The sequence below is a fragment of the Phodopus roborovskii genome, unplaced genomic scaffold (genome assembly GCF_943737965.1).
Source record: "Phodopus roborovskii unplaced genomic scaffold, PHOROB, whole genome shotgun sequence".
In the NCBI taxonomy this organism is placed as follows: domain Eukaryota; kingdom Metazoa; phylum Chordata; class Mammalia; order Rodentia; family Cricetidae; genus Phodopus; species Phodopus roborovskii.
In genome coordinates, this window is record NW_026125278.1 from 5,943,051 (window position 1) to 5,957,768 (window position 14,718).

Here is a 14,718-nt window from a genome sequence, read left to right on the forward strand (position 1 = left end):
ACACAACCTCCTCCCCAGTCCCTACACACACACACACACACACACACACACACACACACAATAACCCAAAACAGCATATACATCCCTCAAAATTCCTGTATTTTCTGAAAAAAATCAACTCACCATTGGACTATACCAAGGAAGATCTGGCACTGCTAGACTTGGGGTCATTTTACACAAGTACTCAGTTGTCCTTGACAAGAAAATAAAATTCTCTTTTATTTTTTAAGGAAATTTTATTTTTTACTTTACATTCCAAGCCCAGTTCCCTCTCCCTCCCCTTCTCTGGCCCTCTTCCACTGCTCCTCTTCCCATCCCCATCCACTCCTCAGAGGGAGCAAGGTTGTCCTTGGGGAGTCAACCAAGTCTGGCATACCAAGTTGAGGCAGGACCAAGCCCCTCCCCGCTGTATCAAGGCTGAGCAAGGTATCCCACAACAGGGAATGGGCTCTAAAAAGCCAGTTCATGCACCTGGGATAAGTCCTGGTCCCGCTGCCAGCCTCTCCCCACAGATCAAGCCACATAACTGTCATCCACATTCAGAGGGCCTAGTTTAGTCCCATGCAGGTTGCCTAGCTGTCAGTCCATAGTCCTTGAGCTCTCATGAGCTCGGGTTAGCCGTCTCTGTGGTTTTCCCCATCATGCTCTTAAGTCCCCTTGTTCATATGATCCCTCCTCCCTCTCTTCAACTGAACTCCAGGAGCTCAGCCCAGTGCTTGGTTGTGGGTCATTGCATCCGTTTCCATCAGTTACTGGATGTAGGGTCTATGCTAATCACTGGATCGTGGAGAGGAGAAGGCTGCCCTCAAACCTCTGAAGTTACCCTGTGATTCCTCTACAGGTTTTGCTGCCTCTCGACAATCCCTACGGCAAAATTACTGGGACCGTCAAGAGGAAGCTGCCTTCCAGGCTGTAACATTATGGCTCCTGTCAGTTGTGATGCTGGGGACCACAGTGTGTTTACCTGCAGAAAATTTAAACTTAGGATATTGATTCCTTTCTTCTGTATGAAGCAATTTCTTTCTTTGTTCCTAAACAAGGCATTGTGTGGATCCCCACATTAGCAGGCACAACATTCTCCATGGCTGTGACAATTTCCTTAAAAACCCCTTGGCAGTGTTAGAAGAATCACAGAGATACCCTTGATGGCCTGGTATCCTTCTGCCTTACAATCAGTCTTCGGAATCACATCATCAAGAAAATAATCACATTGGTTAATCTGAACCCAAGTTTAAGAAGCAAACAGGGTTGTCATCCTACTGATTTTTCTGAGTGGTGCAGAAAATATAATAAAATCATGTGAAACAAAATCCATAGTGATTTCAACTGACTGAACATTTGTGTTTTTTAAAAGCTTACTTTAAAAGCAGTTGGGCATGAAACTCCACACCTAGCTGAGGAGTTGATGGCATTTTGTTGCTGCTGGAAGAGGGAAAGCCAGTTTTGTTTAAGGGTGTGACACCTAGTATGTCAACCATACTGGAGGGACATTTCCATGCCCAGAAGTAGACGGATAAAACCCAAACTGGCCTCAGTGAGAGGGGGTGGAGAGAGAGAAAACACGAAGTTGGGTCATGATCTGGGATGAACTGGGATGATGAATATGACCAAAATATATACAATTCTCAAATAATAAAGACATTTAAATTAAAAAAAAAAATGTACTTGTAAGTTCCGCTACCAGTTAGCATGAATAAAGACAAGAACATTTCTTACTGTCTTCTAAAAAAAAACTTTTGGCATATATCATTGATGATTTATTTCTAGTCTCAAAATACTTTTATGACATTGCTGTATTGCTTTTACAACCATAGGGGAATACTTAGCATGAACTGGAATGTTAAAGTAAGTACACGATGTTTCTCCTTGAATAAGGTGTATCCCTCTGACACACATCTCTGAAAACACCAGGGCAGAGACTTCTGGGACATGGGATCCATGAATGAGATTTGCTTTGGATCATGTACTTTTCTGATTCTTCCAATTATAAGCAATATTCTTCCTATTGCTTTCATGATCAGAGGAATATAAACATAATTGATGGCTTAAAAATGGGTACAGGCTTGAGTGGTGGTTAGTTTTACATCAGTTTACTGACATTATCCATTGCATGTATTCCACGAAACTTAAAAACATTGTAGGTAGTGCCATCACTGGCCTGATGGTCCTGGGTTCTATAAGAAAGCTGGTTGACCAGGCCACGGGAAGCAAACCAGTAAGCAACACCACAGCCTCTGCATCAGCTCCTGCATCCAAGTTCCTGTTCTGACTCCCTTTGAGGATGGATTGTAATGTGGAATCATAAACCAAATAAATCCTCTCCTTCCCAAGGTGCTGTTTGTTATGTTTCACTACACCAATAGAACAGGACCTCACTGACCATAACCGACACTATCTCACTGGCCAACAGTGCCAAAAGTAGTAACTCATACCCAGCACTGGACTTGGATTCTTTATGCTCTGATGATGAGTAAGAGCAATGTTGCCATGTTATAATAGGTTAATAGAGTAACTCCATATTCTCTCTCCCCCCACCTCCCGTGTGTGTGTGTGTGTGTGTGTGTGTGTGTGTGTGTGTGTGAGAGAGAGAGAGAGAGAGAGAGAGAGAGAGAGACTCTCTTCCCATAGCTTTTGCTCAGACTGGCTCTCAGAAATGCTTGAGGGTTTTTGAAGCCTCTATCGACTTGAGAATATAGTGACTTCAGACCTTTTCCCCTAGAAAAATGTGGGTTCACGTCTCTGTAAGCACATTAGCTCCATCAGGTGCAGTTAGTCATGCCAGAGCAGCACCAAGTTGCAATTGAAGTTCCAGGTGCAGCGCACCAGAAGGGAATCCTCTGACTGGCCAATCTCCTTTAGGCAAGGCCACGGGACTGCAGACCCTGGAAAGTCTTTTGCTTCTGCAGTGCCTTTTCATGTTTGCTGCAGCTCTCCTTCCCTGGTATCGAGCATGGTGTGAGTAGACGTGGGGAGGCCTCCACTGCCTGTAATACTATCTGCTTATCTCTTGGAAGCATCCATTTGCCTGAGCATTTTTACCTGTGGATTGTCAAGAAGATGACCTCTCCCTAAGCTGTACTGTCTAAATTGAGAATAATAATGATAGCTTAAAAGAGTTTTGGTGAAAACAAAAATAGAAATCCTTTTCCCCAGTAACTTGTCCTTGAACTTAAATTTTGGAGTCAAAGCATTTTTTTAAATTTAATTTATTATTTTACATGTCAATCCCAATTCCCCCTCCCTCCCTCCTTCCCTCCCTCCCTTTTACCCTCTCTGCCCTTTCACATGCACCCTAACCACCCTCCCTCCCATCCCCCCACCCCAATTCCATATGTAGGGGAATGCCAACCAGTTGGGGTCATGTAGATCTGACAGGTCCTGTGAAGTAGGGACTAGGGCTTCTCTCCTATCTCTAGATTAAGGCAGTTATCCCTCCATGGGGGATGTGTTCGCAAAGTCCTTTTGTGCACCAGGGATACATCCTGGCTCCACTGTCTGAGGTCCCTTAGACTGCTCAGTCCTTCTGGCTGAGACCCATATTCAGAGGGGCCTGAGTCAGTCCCATGCTGGCTTCCCAGCTATCAGTCTAGTGGCCCATTAGCTTCTCCTTGTTCAGGTAAGCTGTCTCTATGTGTTTCTGCAGCCTGGTCTTGTCCTCTCCCTCTGCATCTAGGTTCTACTTCGACTCAGTGTTTATGTATGGGTGTTTGCTCCTGTTTCCCACAGGCATTAGTTGAGGGCTCCATGGATAAGTTAGTTGTTGATCTCACTCTCCAGGAAGGGCATTTATGGTAGCCTTTCCACGGAAGCTCAGATTGTTAGTTGGCAGCAGTCTTGTAGTTCTCTAGACCTTTCTTTGTGTTCAATTTTATCTTCAAACCAATATTGGCTCCTTCTTTTATGTTCTCTCTCTCTCTCTCTCTCTCTCTCTCTCCTGTCTTCTATTCCTACCCGGGCTCAATCTTCCTGGTCGCACGTGTTTTCCTTTCCTCCCCCTCATTTTCTCCTATTTCTCTCTCCATTCACTGACCTCCCCCACTTCCCCTGTGCTCTGGGGGACTTGTCCCTTCCCGGTTCTGTGAGGGACTTTATATGAATCTCTTAGAATACGCCTTGTATCCTAGTTCCTCTGGTGGTGTGAATTATAGAAAAGCTGTGGATTCCTTCCAGACTAATGTGGTTTGATCAAGCCAGACCGCCTGAAACAGAGTACCAGGTGATCCTACATTCAAAACAGCTGAACAAAGCAGCCTTACAGACTACAGCCAGGATTTCTGCATCTTCTTAGAATCCCCCATGACAGCGCCCCTTACCAGCAGGAAGTAGTTTGGAAAGAATGACACCCAAATTCCCAAATATTGTCTATAAATGTTTGTTTTCATTTAAATGGACTTGGTTATAATATATATATATATATATATATATATATATATATATATAGAGAGAGAGAGAGAGAGAGAGAGAGAGAGTTTTGGTGAATAAAAATAAGTACCAGGGTATGTTTCACAACCTGAGTCTGTGAGTTTCACCTAAGGAGCTGCATGGATTATAGTTCAAGTTAAGGATTAACAATTGAGTCCCAGTAGCCCAGCCAATTTAAATTCTTTTACCCTTAATGTCTGGAGATATGTTCATGAGTTTCAGAGAGTCACAGCTGAAACAAAGCACTGGAAATAACAAGTTACACTAAGATTTTTTTTTGTTAAATAACTTTGAAGTGAAAAATTCAAAAAGACAATCTAAAGTTTTACAAAGTCACATAGTTTAATTCAGAACTATTTAAGGTCAGGGAACAAGAAAAAAACAGCCCAATTATTACAGGCTGATATATTCTTCTTGCTAGGTTTAGTTGATACCCATTTTTGCCCTCCCATCTCCTGATATTAAAAAAATAAAAGCCTATTAACAAATGGATATGTACCCTAAATATTTAAAATAGTGCTGACTGATTCTTTTTCATATATAAAAGTTTAGGTTTGTGATTCCTTTAAGATTCCTTACAAGATTACCTTTCAAGATGATTAATAAAGTAATTGGTCCTTTCTGTGTAACTGCAAAATGCAGCCAGCCAGTAAAAGACCTGACAAGAACATCTTGCTTGCTGTATGACCCTAAGGGAGTTATACCCTAAGCTCTGGAGCTTTCATTTCTGAGATGGGACTGATAACTATACTTATCTCAGAACACAGGGTTACAGGATTATCTGTGGTGGTTCATGAGTTAGAATGCCTTTGATCCCACGAAGCTGGCTATCCTTGAGTGTCTTTTGTAGAAAGGGCATTTTATTTACTTAAGAAGTGCAGTGATACACTGTCCCAGACTGACTGGCGGCTCAGTGATGGTGCCAAAACTCAGGCTCATCAACTTCTGCTCTGCCATCTTCATCCTTATGTGTGATAAGGCCCCAGTGGTCATGAAATGGATGGTAAGCACCTGCTAAAGATGATGGGACTATTACCCAGTTGAGATCAAAGAATTTATTCCCTTCCATGCTGGAAGTTTTGGTCCCTGGTGTCTAATCATCAAATCCCTCTACAGAAATTACCTTTGGCAGAAAGGAAGTGGTCTCACCCAAGTTTGTATGTGTTCTCTGGGAACATCTTGCTGTCAATACCTGGCCACATATGAGTCAGAGGCATGGGATCTAGCTTCCCATGGCCAGTAACTGTCAGTAGCAAGTATCCTGCCTCCCAGCAGTAGAAACTAATATTGAATGGGACTTGATGTGGTGGCCAATAGTAATTTGGAGGCAAGTCCAATAGACTGAACTCTTTTCATTTAAAAGGGGCATTGATTTATCATGACTAATATGGCTACGTGATCATTTCCTGCCCACAGGAACTCAGCTGACACCACAATCCAGGGCTCCCACTTAGCTCAGGAGGGTCCCACTTCAAGGCGATGAGGATGTCCCCTTGGAGCTTTCCTAACACTGCAGGTGCAGTAGTGATGGGAGGACCCTGCAGAGGTGCAGATGTGGTACCCATCTGGAGATGACACGCTGCACAGGGTGCTTTCCTGAAAGTCGGTGTGGCTTCTAAACCTGACTTCTGTGAGGTTTTGCTCCAAGCAGGCAGAGCATTTTGGCTATAGATTGCGTAGCATATTCCCAGGGGAACATTTGACCAGAGGACACAACAGGAGTGACTTAGACTGTACGTTGTAGGATCATGCAATCAGCAAACTTGGCACTTTTCAAGGAAAATAGCTATTTCTAGCATAGTTCAGAGACAGCCATACTCAAACCAAATTCTTAGGACCCTTATTAGGTGTGTGTGCTGCCACCATTGAGTGGCAGCTGAATAGTGCAGAGCAGGGATACACAGAGCCCAGACCATTGCACTCTTAGAACATCAGATAGAAGTTGCGTGTGTAAACAAACTTGCGGTTATTTATTTTAGGTATGTGGGGGGGGGGTCAGAGACTTGTACAAATGGACTTGTAGACAGTACCACATCTCCGTGTGCATCCAAGAGGCGGTGTATGGGCTAAGCATCTGTTGATTCTGTGATGGCTCTAGGCTTGAAGTGAGGGGAGATCTTAGTAATAAAACCACATTCTGAGTGCGGTTTTGTGTGTGATTCCAAGACTGCTTAGGGTATTTTCATTCAGCTCCCTACTGGTGTCAGCGCCCCTGGTTTCCCCAGTATCTGTCCCAGTGATCCCTTGGCTGCCTGAAGTAAAGGCCGTGGTCCTGCCTAGCTCCTGCTAAAAGGCTGCAGGAGGACGGCCAGTGGAAAGCGTATGGCTTCCTGTTACAACTCTTCTGCTTTCCCTCCACTGCGCGCAGGATGTCTTACCCGGAGCGTTTGGTTTTGGGCATGGTGGAGAGAATGCCACCCCAAACAGCATCTCTGCAAGGCAGGGGCTGCTGGCTGCTTGCTGAGCCTCCCTGCCTCTTCTTCTTCAGGGTGACCCCACAAGCCCTGTAGCATTATTTTTCAAGTTAGTTTGCTTCCACTATGTAAACGTTGAATGTAATCCACTGAGAAAAGTGTATGAAACACAGTTTACCAAATGTCTCTGCCGCCTTTGATTTACAAAGATGATGGTGAACATGGGTCACCGTGCTAGAGCCGGAGGTCCCTGAAGGAAGCTTGTTTTCATTGCTTAACCCCACTTTTCTGGAAGCTTCAAGTCTCTGCGCTGAGGTGCCCCATGGGTACCTGAGAGGCAGCACAGTCATCCTCACTGCTCAGGGCGGATTGTCGCTCAGTGGGTGGTGCTCAGGTCCATCTGACTTCCCAGACTGTGTGATCCCTCTGAGTGAGGGCTGCATTTAGCTTGATTTACCATGTCCTGATGATCTTTGCTGGGCTGGATTCTCACTCAAGCCTGTCCGGCACAACCATCGGTTCTGCCCATAACTTTCTTACCAACCTTGCCTGTAAGCTGCTGCTGAGGACATGGGCCAGCCTATAACCTTATCCTGCAGAAGAGGGAGCATTTTCTAACTATCCCAATCTTTCCTGATTCTTCCTTCAGGAAAACTGTACCTCACTGAGCTATATAGTTTAGCTACTTGCTTGTGAGTAACAAAAGGCTTCTGTAACATTATTTGCAGGATGTTTCCTTGTTGGACATCAAGGTGAGTCTATAACCAACTCTCCCCCCAGGGTTTGTTGCCTCCGTGTGATTCTAAGAGTCAAATTGGCAGGATTGCCAAATGGACTCGGATTTCGTTATCTTTCAGTGTCACACAATTGGCCAGAAACGGTGCTCAGGTTGTTTAATTGCCCATGGAGCTCCTGCGTGGAGCTAACAAGCTGCTCCTTAGTGTGCACACTGTGATTCTCCTCTTCCTGGGAGCAAGTTTTTCCTAAGAGGCATATCGGCCCCGAAGCAGTCAGCTCTTTGGACACTTGATTTCATTCAGCCCCCATATCATTACAAAGAAGCACTGCATGACCCCAGGCCCAGGTCTGACCCTGCAGATCCATTTGCAAGGACTGGGAACCATCGTCCCTGAGTGCTTTTCTCCTCTGGCTTCCAAATCTCAAAGTGGTTGGACAACTGCAGTTTATTAGACTTTTGCAAATTAAATTCCCCCAAAGACATATTTCACTAATGCAGTCAAAAGATGATTTGCTTTCCTGACTCCAAGGACAAAAGAAAATCTATATTCATGTAGGGTGTTTGTTAAAAATAATATAAAGGCTGTCCCAGCAACTGATCTTTTTCCTTCACATCCATGTCCATTAACTATCCACTACACACACACACACACACACACACACACACACACACAAACACACATGCACACACGCATATACACATGCACACATGCACGCGCGTGCTCTGACCAAGGGAAAACATATATCGGTTTAGGTTCTAGGTTCCATTGAACAGTTTCCAACCTGTGACCTAGACTAAGTCAGCCCATTACATCTAATTTTAGGGACTGAATTCAACATTCAAATGCAATGTATGTGAGCAAAGCTAACAGCAGGGACTTCCTTGAAGCCCCCTTATTCTGGTATCCTGTCCGCTGGTGTGCCTAAAATTAATATCATCAGCTCTCACACACGTGTTAATAACATGTGCGAGCTTTCCTGATGCACACATGCATGTGTCCCATATGGCAAGTGCATTTGTGACCAGTTGTAGACCAAGGCCACACTCATGGAAATCCATGTGAGGAACAAAAGCTCCTCCCTGGGGAAGGTCAGCTAACCCGGTAGCCTATTTCCACACAACTGATCATCCCTGGATGGAGAGGGCCGGAAGATCTTCAGCTACTGCTACAGTGCTCACTTATCCTGTGTGCTATGGACCCTTCCTTCAGTGTGTGAGAATGGCAGGCAATCAGAATTAACTGCCTGATTTCGAGTGAAAGGTGTTATCAGCGGAGGGATGCAATGCTGTTTTATGTTTTTCCATTTTTTTTTTTCTTTCAACAATCTGCCTACTCTCGATACACACAGAGAAATTCTATGCTGAGGCTGAGTTAGGATTTGCCAAGTTCAACCTGGAGAAAAACAGTTAAAAACCCTTACATTGTATCATTTGCTCTGATTGGTTAGTGACACACTAACGTAGTAACTACAAGTTATTACCAGATGTCCCTCATTTCTCATATGCAGTAAAGGGAAAACAAACTCTGAGATGTAAGAAAGCTTGAGCAAGAAACAGGTTCTAGAAATGGGCATCCATGCAGCCAGAGGATGCTGTAGGATGCCTTCTTATGTTGAGGAACCCTTTTCATAACCAGAAAAGAAATCACCTAAGTGTGATGCTTTGTTAGGGATTTGACCTTCAGTTTGGGACTGGCTGAGGCTTGGTTCTTAGTTACATTGTTTTTCTTTGGTTTAGATTACAATTTTCCTATGCATAGAGAGAGAGTTAGAGGGGTCACCACGGGTCAGATGTTATTGCTTGCACAAGCTGGGTTAGGGCAAATCTATTTCAGTTTTTAACAGAGTAATGAGGCGTGGGCTCTTAACTAGGTTCATGGGTTCACAGGAGTTTCTGAATGGCAATGAGACTGGGTTCTGGGATCAACAAGAGGTAAGATGAGGAAGAAGATATTACCCTAAAACAGAGGTCACACATTGGATATCCTACATATCATATATTGATATTAGGATGCATAACCAACAAAATTACAGTTAGGGGGTAGCAATGAAATGAGGATTTTAATGGTTGGGGGTCACCCACAACATGAGGAACTGTATTAAAGGGTTGCAGCATTAACAAGGTTGAGAACCGCTGCTCCTAAGAGGATGGAGTTTATTCCTTTGCTTCCTCCTTTCCTGTGCTGGTTGGAACTCATGTGGTGACGGCAATCTCTAAGAGGAGCTATGCACCTAGCCTAACCAACAGCATAGCGTCATCTCTGCTCCCCTTCTATGGACATTTAGACAGTGATGAAGTAGGCTTACATCTTGTCACACTAACAGCAATGAGGGTAAGGTGGGCAGTCCCCATCACTCCCAGGGACCTGTTGCCAGTTAACACAGAGGTGCTGAAGTAGATGAGGTGTGGGTATTCCTTGAGCTATCCCTTTGTAATGGTTTTAATCAAGTTCTCCCTCCCTCCCCTCCCTCCTTCTCTCATCCAGGGTCTCCACAGACTGTTGTCTTATCTGCCTCTGTTACTTTTCCCAGTCCTTACCTGTGTTATGCCTATCGTGCGTGCCTGTGCCCTGTGTAGGAGTTGGGGGACTAAAAAGTTGCTGCAACACGCAAGAGGCTTTAATGAACAGGAAACGTTTACGCAAATGGGCTCCTCCAGCAGGCCAGAGAGAAGCCCCTCCCCCGGGCACAGGTGTTTTTAAAGGCAAACCCACAAGCTTAGGGAGGGGGTGGGACCCTCTGTCCATTGAGTACTGACCCTTGGAGGCCTGATGGTCTGCTATTAGGGTCAACAGACCTTAGGGCCTCAGGGTGTGCTAATTAATCTTGTCTGGGCAAACCAGAGTTACAGCTGTCTCTTTGTTTACTAAGGACCCTATTCACCACCTGCTGACTCACAAGAAAGGAGGGGCAGTGTGAATTCTTATTATCTTAGGGCCTTGTGAGCAGAAGTTAGCAAATTCCAAGGAACAGACATTGGTTTCCAGGTTAGTCCTTCATTTCAAGTTGGGGGGGGGTTTCTTTACTTTATTTGTCTTTCACTTGGAATCAAATTTAGGACCAGTGTGTACCAGGAAAGCATTCTACCAACTGAGCTATATTGCCAGCCTGGGACACATCTTTGGATTTTGAAGTATCCCATTTCCTAGGTCTTTTCACTCTCATCTTTGGATTTTATGTCCTTAGGGTTGGAGAGATGGCTCAGCAGTTAGGATCACAGGCTGCTCACCCAGAGTACTGGGGTTCAGTTCCTCAGACCCACAACAATCTTCAATTCTACTTGCAGATGCTCTCTTTTGGCGTCTGTGGGAACAATGCCCAGACATATGTAGACATACAAATAAAATATGATATTTAACACGAATAGAGTTATATTGTATGTTCTTCACAGAATGGTCTCTGTAGAGCATTGGGGTAGTCTTTACAAAAGGGAGGTAAGGCAAACTCAGAGGCCCATGGACTCTCTGCTAAGCTTGTGTCAAATCGTGACTCTGGTAAGCAGGTAAAAATCCTTGGTTAGAATACCACCTAAAATTGATTACCAGGTGAACTATAAGAAGGAACGAGATCTGGGTAATTTAGCTTATAAGAGGTTCAATTTATATATAGGTCTACAGTTTAGTTTTACTTTATTTAAAAATTTAAATTTATTATTTGCGTGTGTGTGTGTGTGTATGCATGTGTGTCTGTTTCTGTGTGTGTGTATGAGTGTATGAATGTGTGTCTGTGTGTGTGTATGTGCGTGTATGTGTGTGTGTGCATGTGGTGTGTATGCATGTGTGTGTCTGTGTATTATGCGTGTGTGTGTGTCTGTGTGTGTGTTTCTGTGTGTGCGTGTGGTGTGTATACATTTGTGTGCCTATGTGTGTATTGAGTGTGTGTGTCTGTGTGTGTGGGTGTGTGTTATGCGTGTGTGTGTGTGTGTGTGTGTATGCATGTGTGTCTGTTTCTGTGTGTGTGTATGAATGTGTGTCTGTGTGTGTATGTGCGTGTATGTGTGTGTGTGCATGTGGTGTGTATGCATGTGTGTGTCTGTGTATTATGCGTGTGTGTGGTGTGTGTCTGTGTGTGTGTTTCTGTGTGTGCGTGTGGTGTGTATGCATTTGTGTGCCTATGTGTGTATTGAGTGTGTGTGTCTGTGTGTGTGTCTGAGTGTGTGTGTGTCTGTGTGTCTGTGTGTGTATGCATGTGTGTCTCTGTGTATGTGTGTTTTGTGTGTGTGTGCGTGCATGTGGTGGGTATGCATGTATGTGTCTGTGTGTGTGTTATGCTTGTGTGTGTGTGTGTGGGTGTGTGTTATGCTTGTGTGTGTGTGTGTGTGTGTGTATGCACATGCACGCATACTTGTGTATATCCAGGGCTTGAACTCAAGTCCTCAGGTTTGGTAGCAGGAACCTTTGCCCACTAAGCCATCTCATTCACTCTGAAGTTTTCTTCTTAAAGCCTAGCTTTCTTCCTGGGTTTCAAGGAGATGTTATTAATCTTTAATCACCAAGGGAGGAACCAAATGAGAAGAAACTGAAGACATTCTTGGTGAACTGAAGCAGTGTTTTATTGCAAACACGAGGCATGGACAGACATCACTCAACAAGTGTCTCTTTGAACAGAGATGTAGCAAGCCCACCTTTTCAAGTTCTGAAAGACAAGTGCTCAAACCAGGGACCAAACACAGCATAGGACATTTTAAAAATATTACAGAATCATGGAGGAATATAGTTGTATATATAAAAATATTCTGTGCTATTAACAAAGCTTTGGGATTTACTACCTCTTGGCAAATTGCTTCAGAAATTATTATAAATACAAACCATAAGGTAAACATCTAAACAAACAAACAAACAACAAAACCCCGAGCCCCTAAAAGCTTTCCTCAGCAACAAGGAACTAGCGTGAGCAGGAAATATTCTCGCCTCCATGACAGTGAGTTGGTCACAAGGTGTGTCCAGTGCAAAGCATGTTTCTCTTTGCAGATTTGTGCTCCCAAAGGGAGCTGGGTGCATGCTTGGTTCACACACAGCACAGCACAGCACATCCCTGTGAAACCTTAAGAACCCTCTACAACAGAGCGTGTTGGCAATTCCATCCATGGAACACACATCTAGGGGCAGAGCAATTCAATAGGACAGCACTCCCCACTCTCTCCCCTCCCCACGGAGGTTTGGTTGTACTCATTTCTAAATCTATAACCCAAATCGCCCAATCTGCATCCACCCTCTTTTTTAAAGGGTTGATGGAAACAATCTATGAGGGAACAAAGAAAATTCTTGGGATTCCAAAGCCCTGAGGAGAGGGGTACCCAATGATGACCTGGTTTGACAAGAACAGCCATCCCATCCTGTGTGCATTCTGTCTTTGCTCCTCCAGGGTGAGACAGGCCAGCCAATGGATTGCCTGGTTTATCCAATAGGATAACACTTCGTTGGATGGAAATTCTTTGCATACACACATGTAAGTATTCTGTCGGTGAAGTTTCAAAGCAAGAAACTAAATTACATCATTGTGTATTTTGTTTTGAGGACTGAGACCTCAATTTCATTTTACTATGAAGAGCTGTTCTTTAAATGCTTCGTCTGAAGAGGCTTTACATGATACTCATAGATTTTCAGAGCAGGCCCCAATTTTAACTGAAGTCCTGTCAACACGTCATTTCTCGTCATCAAGAGCAGGGATTTTCCATCAATTTCCTAGAATGGGAACAGAGGAGAAAGCCAGTGTGTGAATGAGCCCACGGGCTCTTGGCAATGAAGATTAAGGGAGGGTGAAGGGGGGAGTCACACCACCTGTCTCCAGCTAAAAGCTACCGTAATAGTGTCAAAGTGGAATCGTCTATTTTATTTTCCATCTTCTATTTCAAAACATCTTCTGTTTTGAGATTAAGCACAATCTATGGCTGATATTGTTTTTAAGTTCCTATCACAAATCTCAAGAAACTCAGGGGCAATTATTTTAAAACAGTATGTACCAATCTCAGGGATCAGAGTGGTTCCTTCTGAAAAGGATAAGGACATGCTCTGTCCATAAAATATATTAAAATGTGCTAAAATTCCCCACATACTGAAGTTCCCAAACCACTCTATAAATTACGACAGAGATTATCATCCTTAATTTAAGGCAAAGCAAGGATCGAGTGAGAAGTTTACTGGCTTAACACAAAGCGAGTTAGGAAGGAGGGAATGAAATCTTGCCTGCCCACAGCCTTTGCCTACTTTCCTTCTGTCTCCCATCTTGCCTTTGAAGGAAACCAAGGCTTTCAGGGCATGAGCATAGGGCTAGCACTCTACCTCCAAACCCTACCCCCTCCCCCTATGCCTAACGTCACAGTTGAATGTCATCTAGGTGGTCTGCGTCTAGACTGGAAATCTTGCTAATTGTAACCGTAGTCTCTCTTCTGGTGCTCCGTCATCCTGGAAAACACTGCCTTTCACACAGAGGCTCCCTCCTCACCACACTTCCTCTCAACAGAGCAAAAGCAAAGCTGTGATGGTTGGACTCTGGCAGCTGCCCAGGCAGCTTTACAGCCCATTCCTTGGTCCTTTCAGGTATTTGGGAGCTACAAAGGAGGAATTCTCACAAAAGAGATGAAAATGGTCTCAATGGAGAGGGGGCTTGAACCTGCGGAAAGGAGGCCCCGAGGATGCTAACTGTGACCATGCTTGTGTTAGTGTGTACAGAAGAAACTGTGTCAGTTCTTTCGCAGGCTTGGGTCTGCTGTGCTTAAGAGTTTTGGTCACTATTTCGCCTAAAACATCCTGGCCAACGAGACACTGCAGTGAGCACATAAAAGTGTGACCCTGTTTACTCTGCCCCCACTCTCATGGACCTTGCCAGGCTGTGGGAAATGTGTAGAGAACCAGCAGCAGGTCAAGGGGTTAAAGTTTCCCACCCTGTGGCCCTCGCTCCGCTCCTTTCCCCTCCTGGGGGCCTAGGAACGCGGAGTTTCCAGGCTTCCTTCCACGAGGCCTTCCTCTATGTACTCCTTGAGCTACGGCACACTTCCTCCAGGCTACTGCTCTCACGGCTCATTTCGCCTGTCACCACCTATCATGAAACAGTAGAACACGGAATCGCTCCTAGCTGCCTCAGAGTGTTTCTGACTTGGGAAACGTTTATTTTCCAGCCACTAAAATGTCTCGTGCTGATTTGT

At 44.5% G+C, this 14,718-nt stretch overlaps 2 protein-coding genes across 2 annotated transcripts in view; one reads left to right on the top strand and one right to left on the bottom strand.

The window, feature by feature from the left end:
• The window catches only part of LOC127229878 (uricase), a 36,070-nt gene extending 34,754 nt beyond the window's left edge, over positions 1-1,316 (top strand). Inside the window, exon 8 of the mRNA XM_051194952.1 lies at positions 842-1,316. Coding sequence (XP_051050909.1) covers positions 842-916 — 75 coding nt within the window. The 3' untranslated portion in view covers positions 917-1,316. The remainder of the gene's footprint in view (positions 1-841) is intronic.
• An 11,743-nt stretch (positions 1,317-13,059) lies between these two features.
• Positions 13,060-14,718, bottom strand: part of Samd13 (sterile alpha motif domain containing 13) — a 34,295-nt gene continuing 32,636 nt past the window's right edge. The window contains exon 3 of the mRNA XM_051194963.1: positions 13,060-13,258. Coding sequence (XP_051050920.1) covers positions 13,115-13,258 — 144 coding nt within the window. The 3' untranslated portion in view covers positions 13,060-13,114. The remainder of the gene's footprint in view (positions 13,259-14,718) is intronic.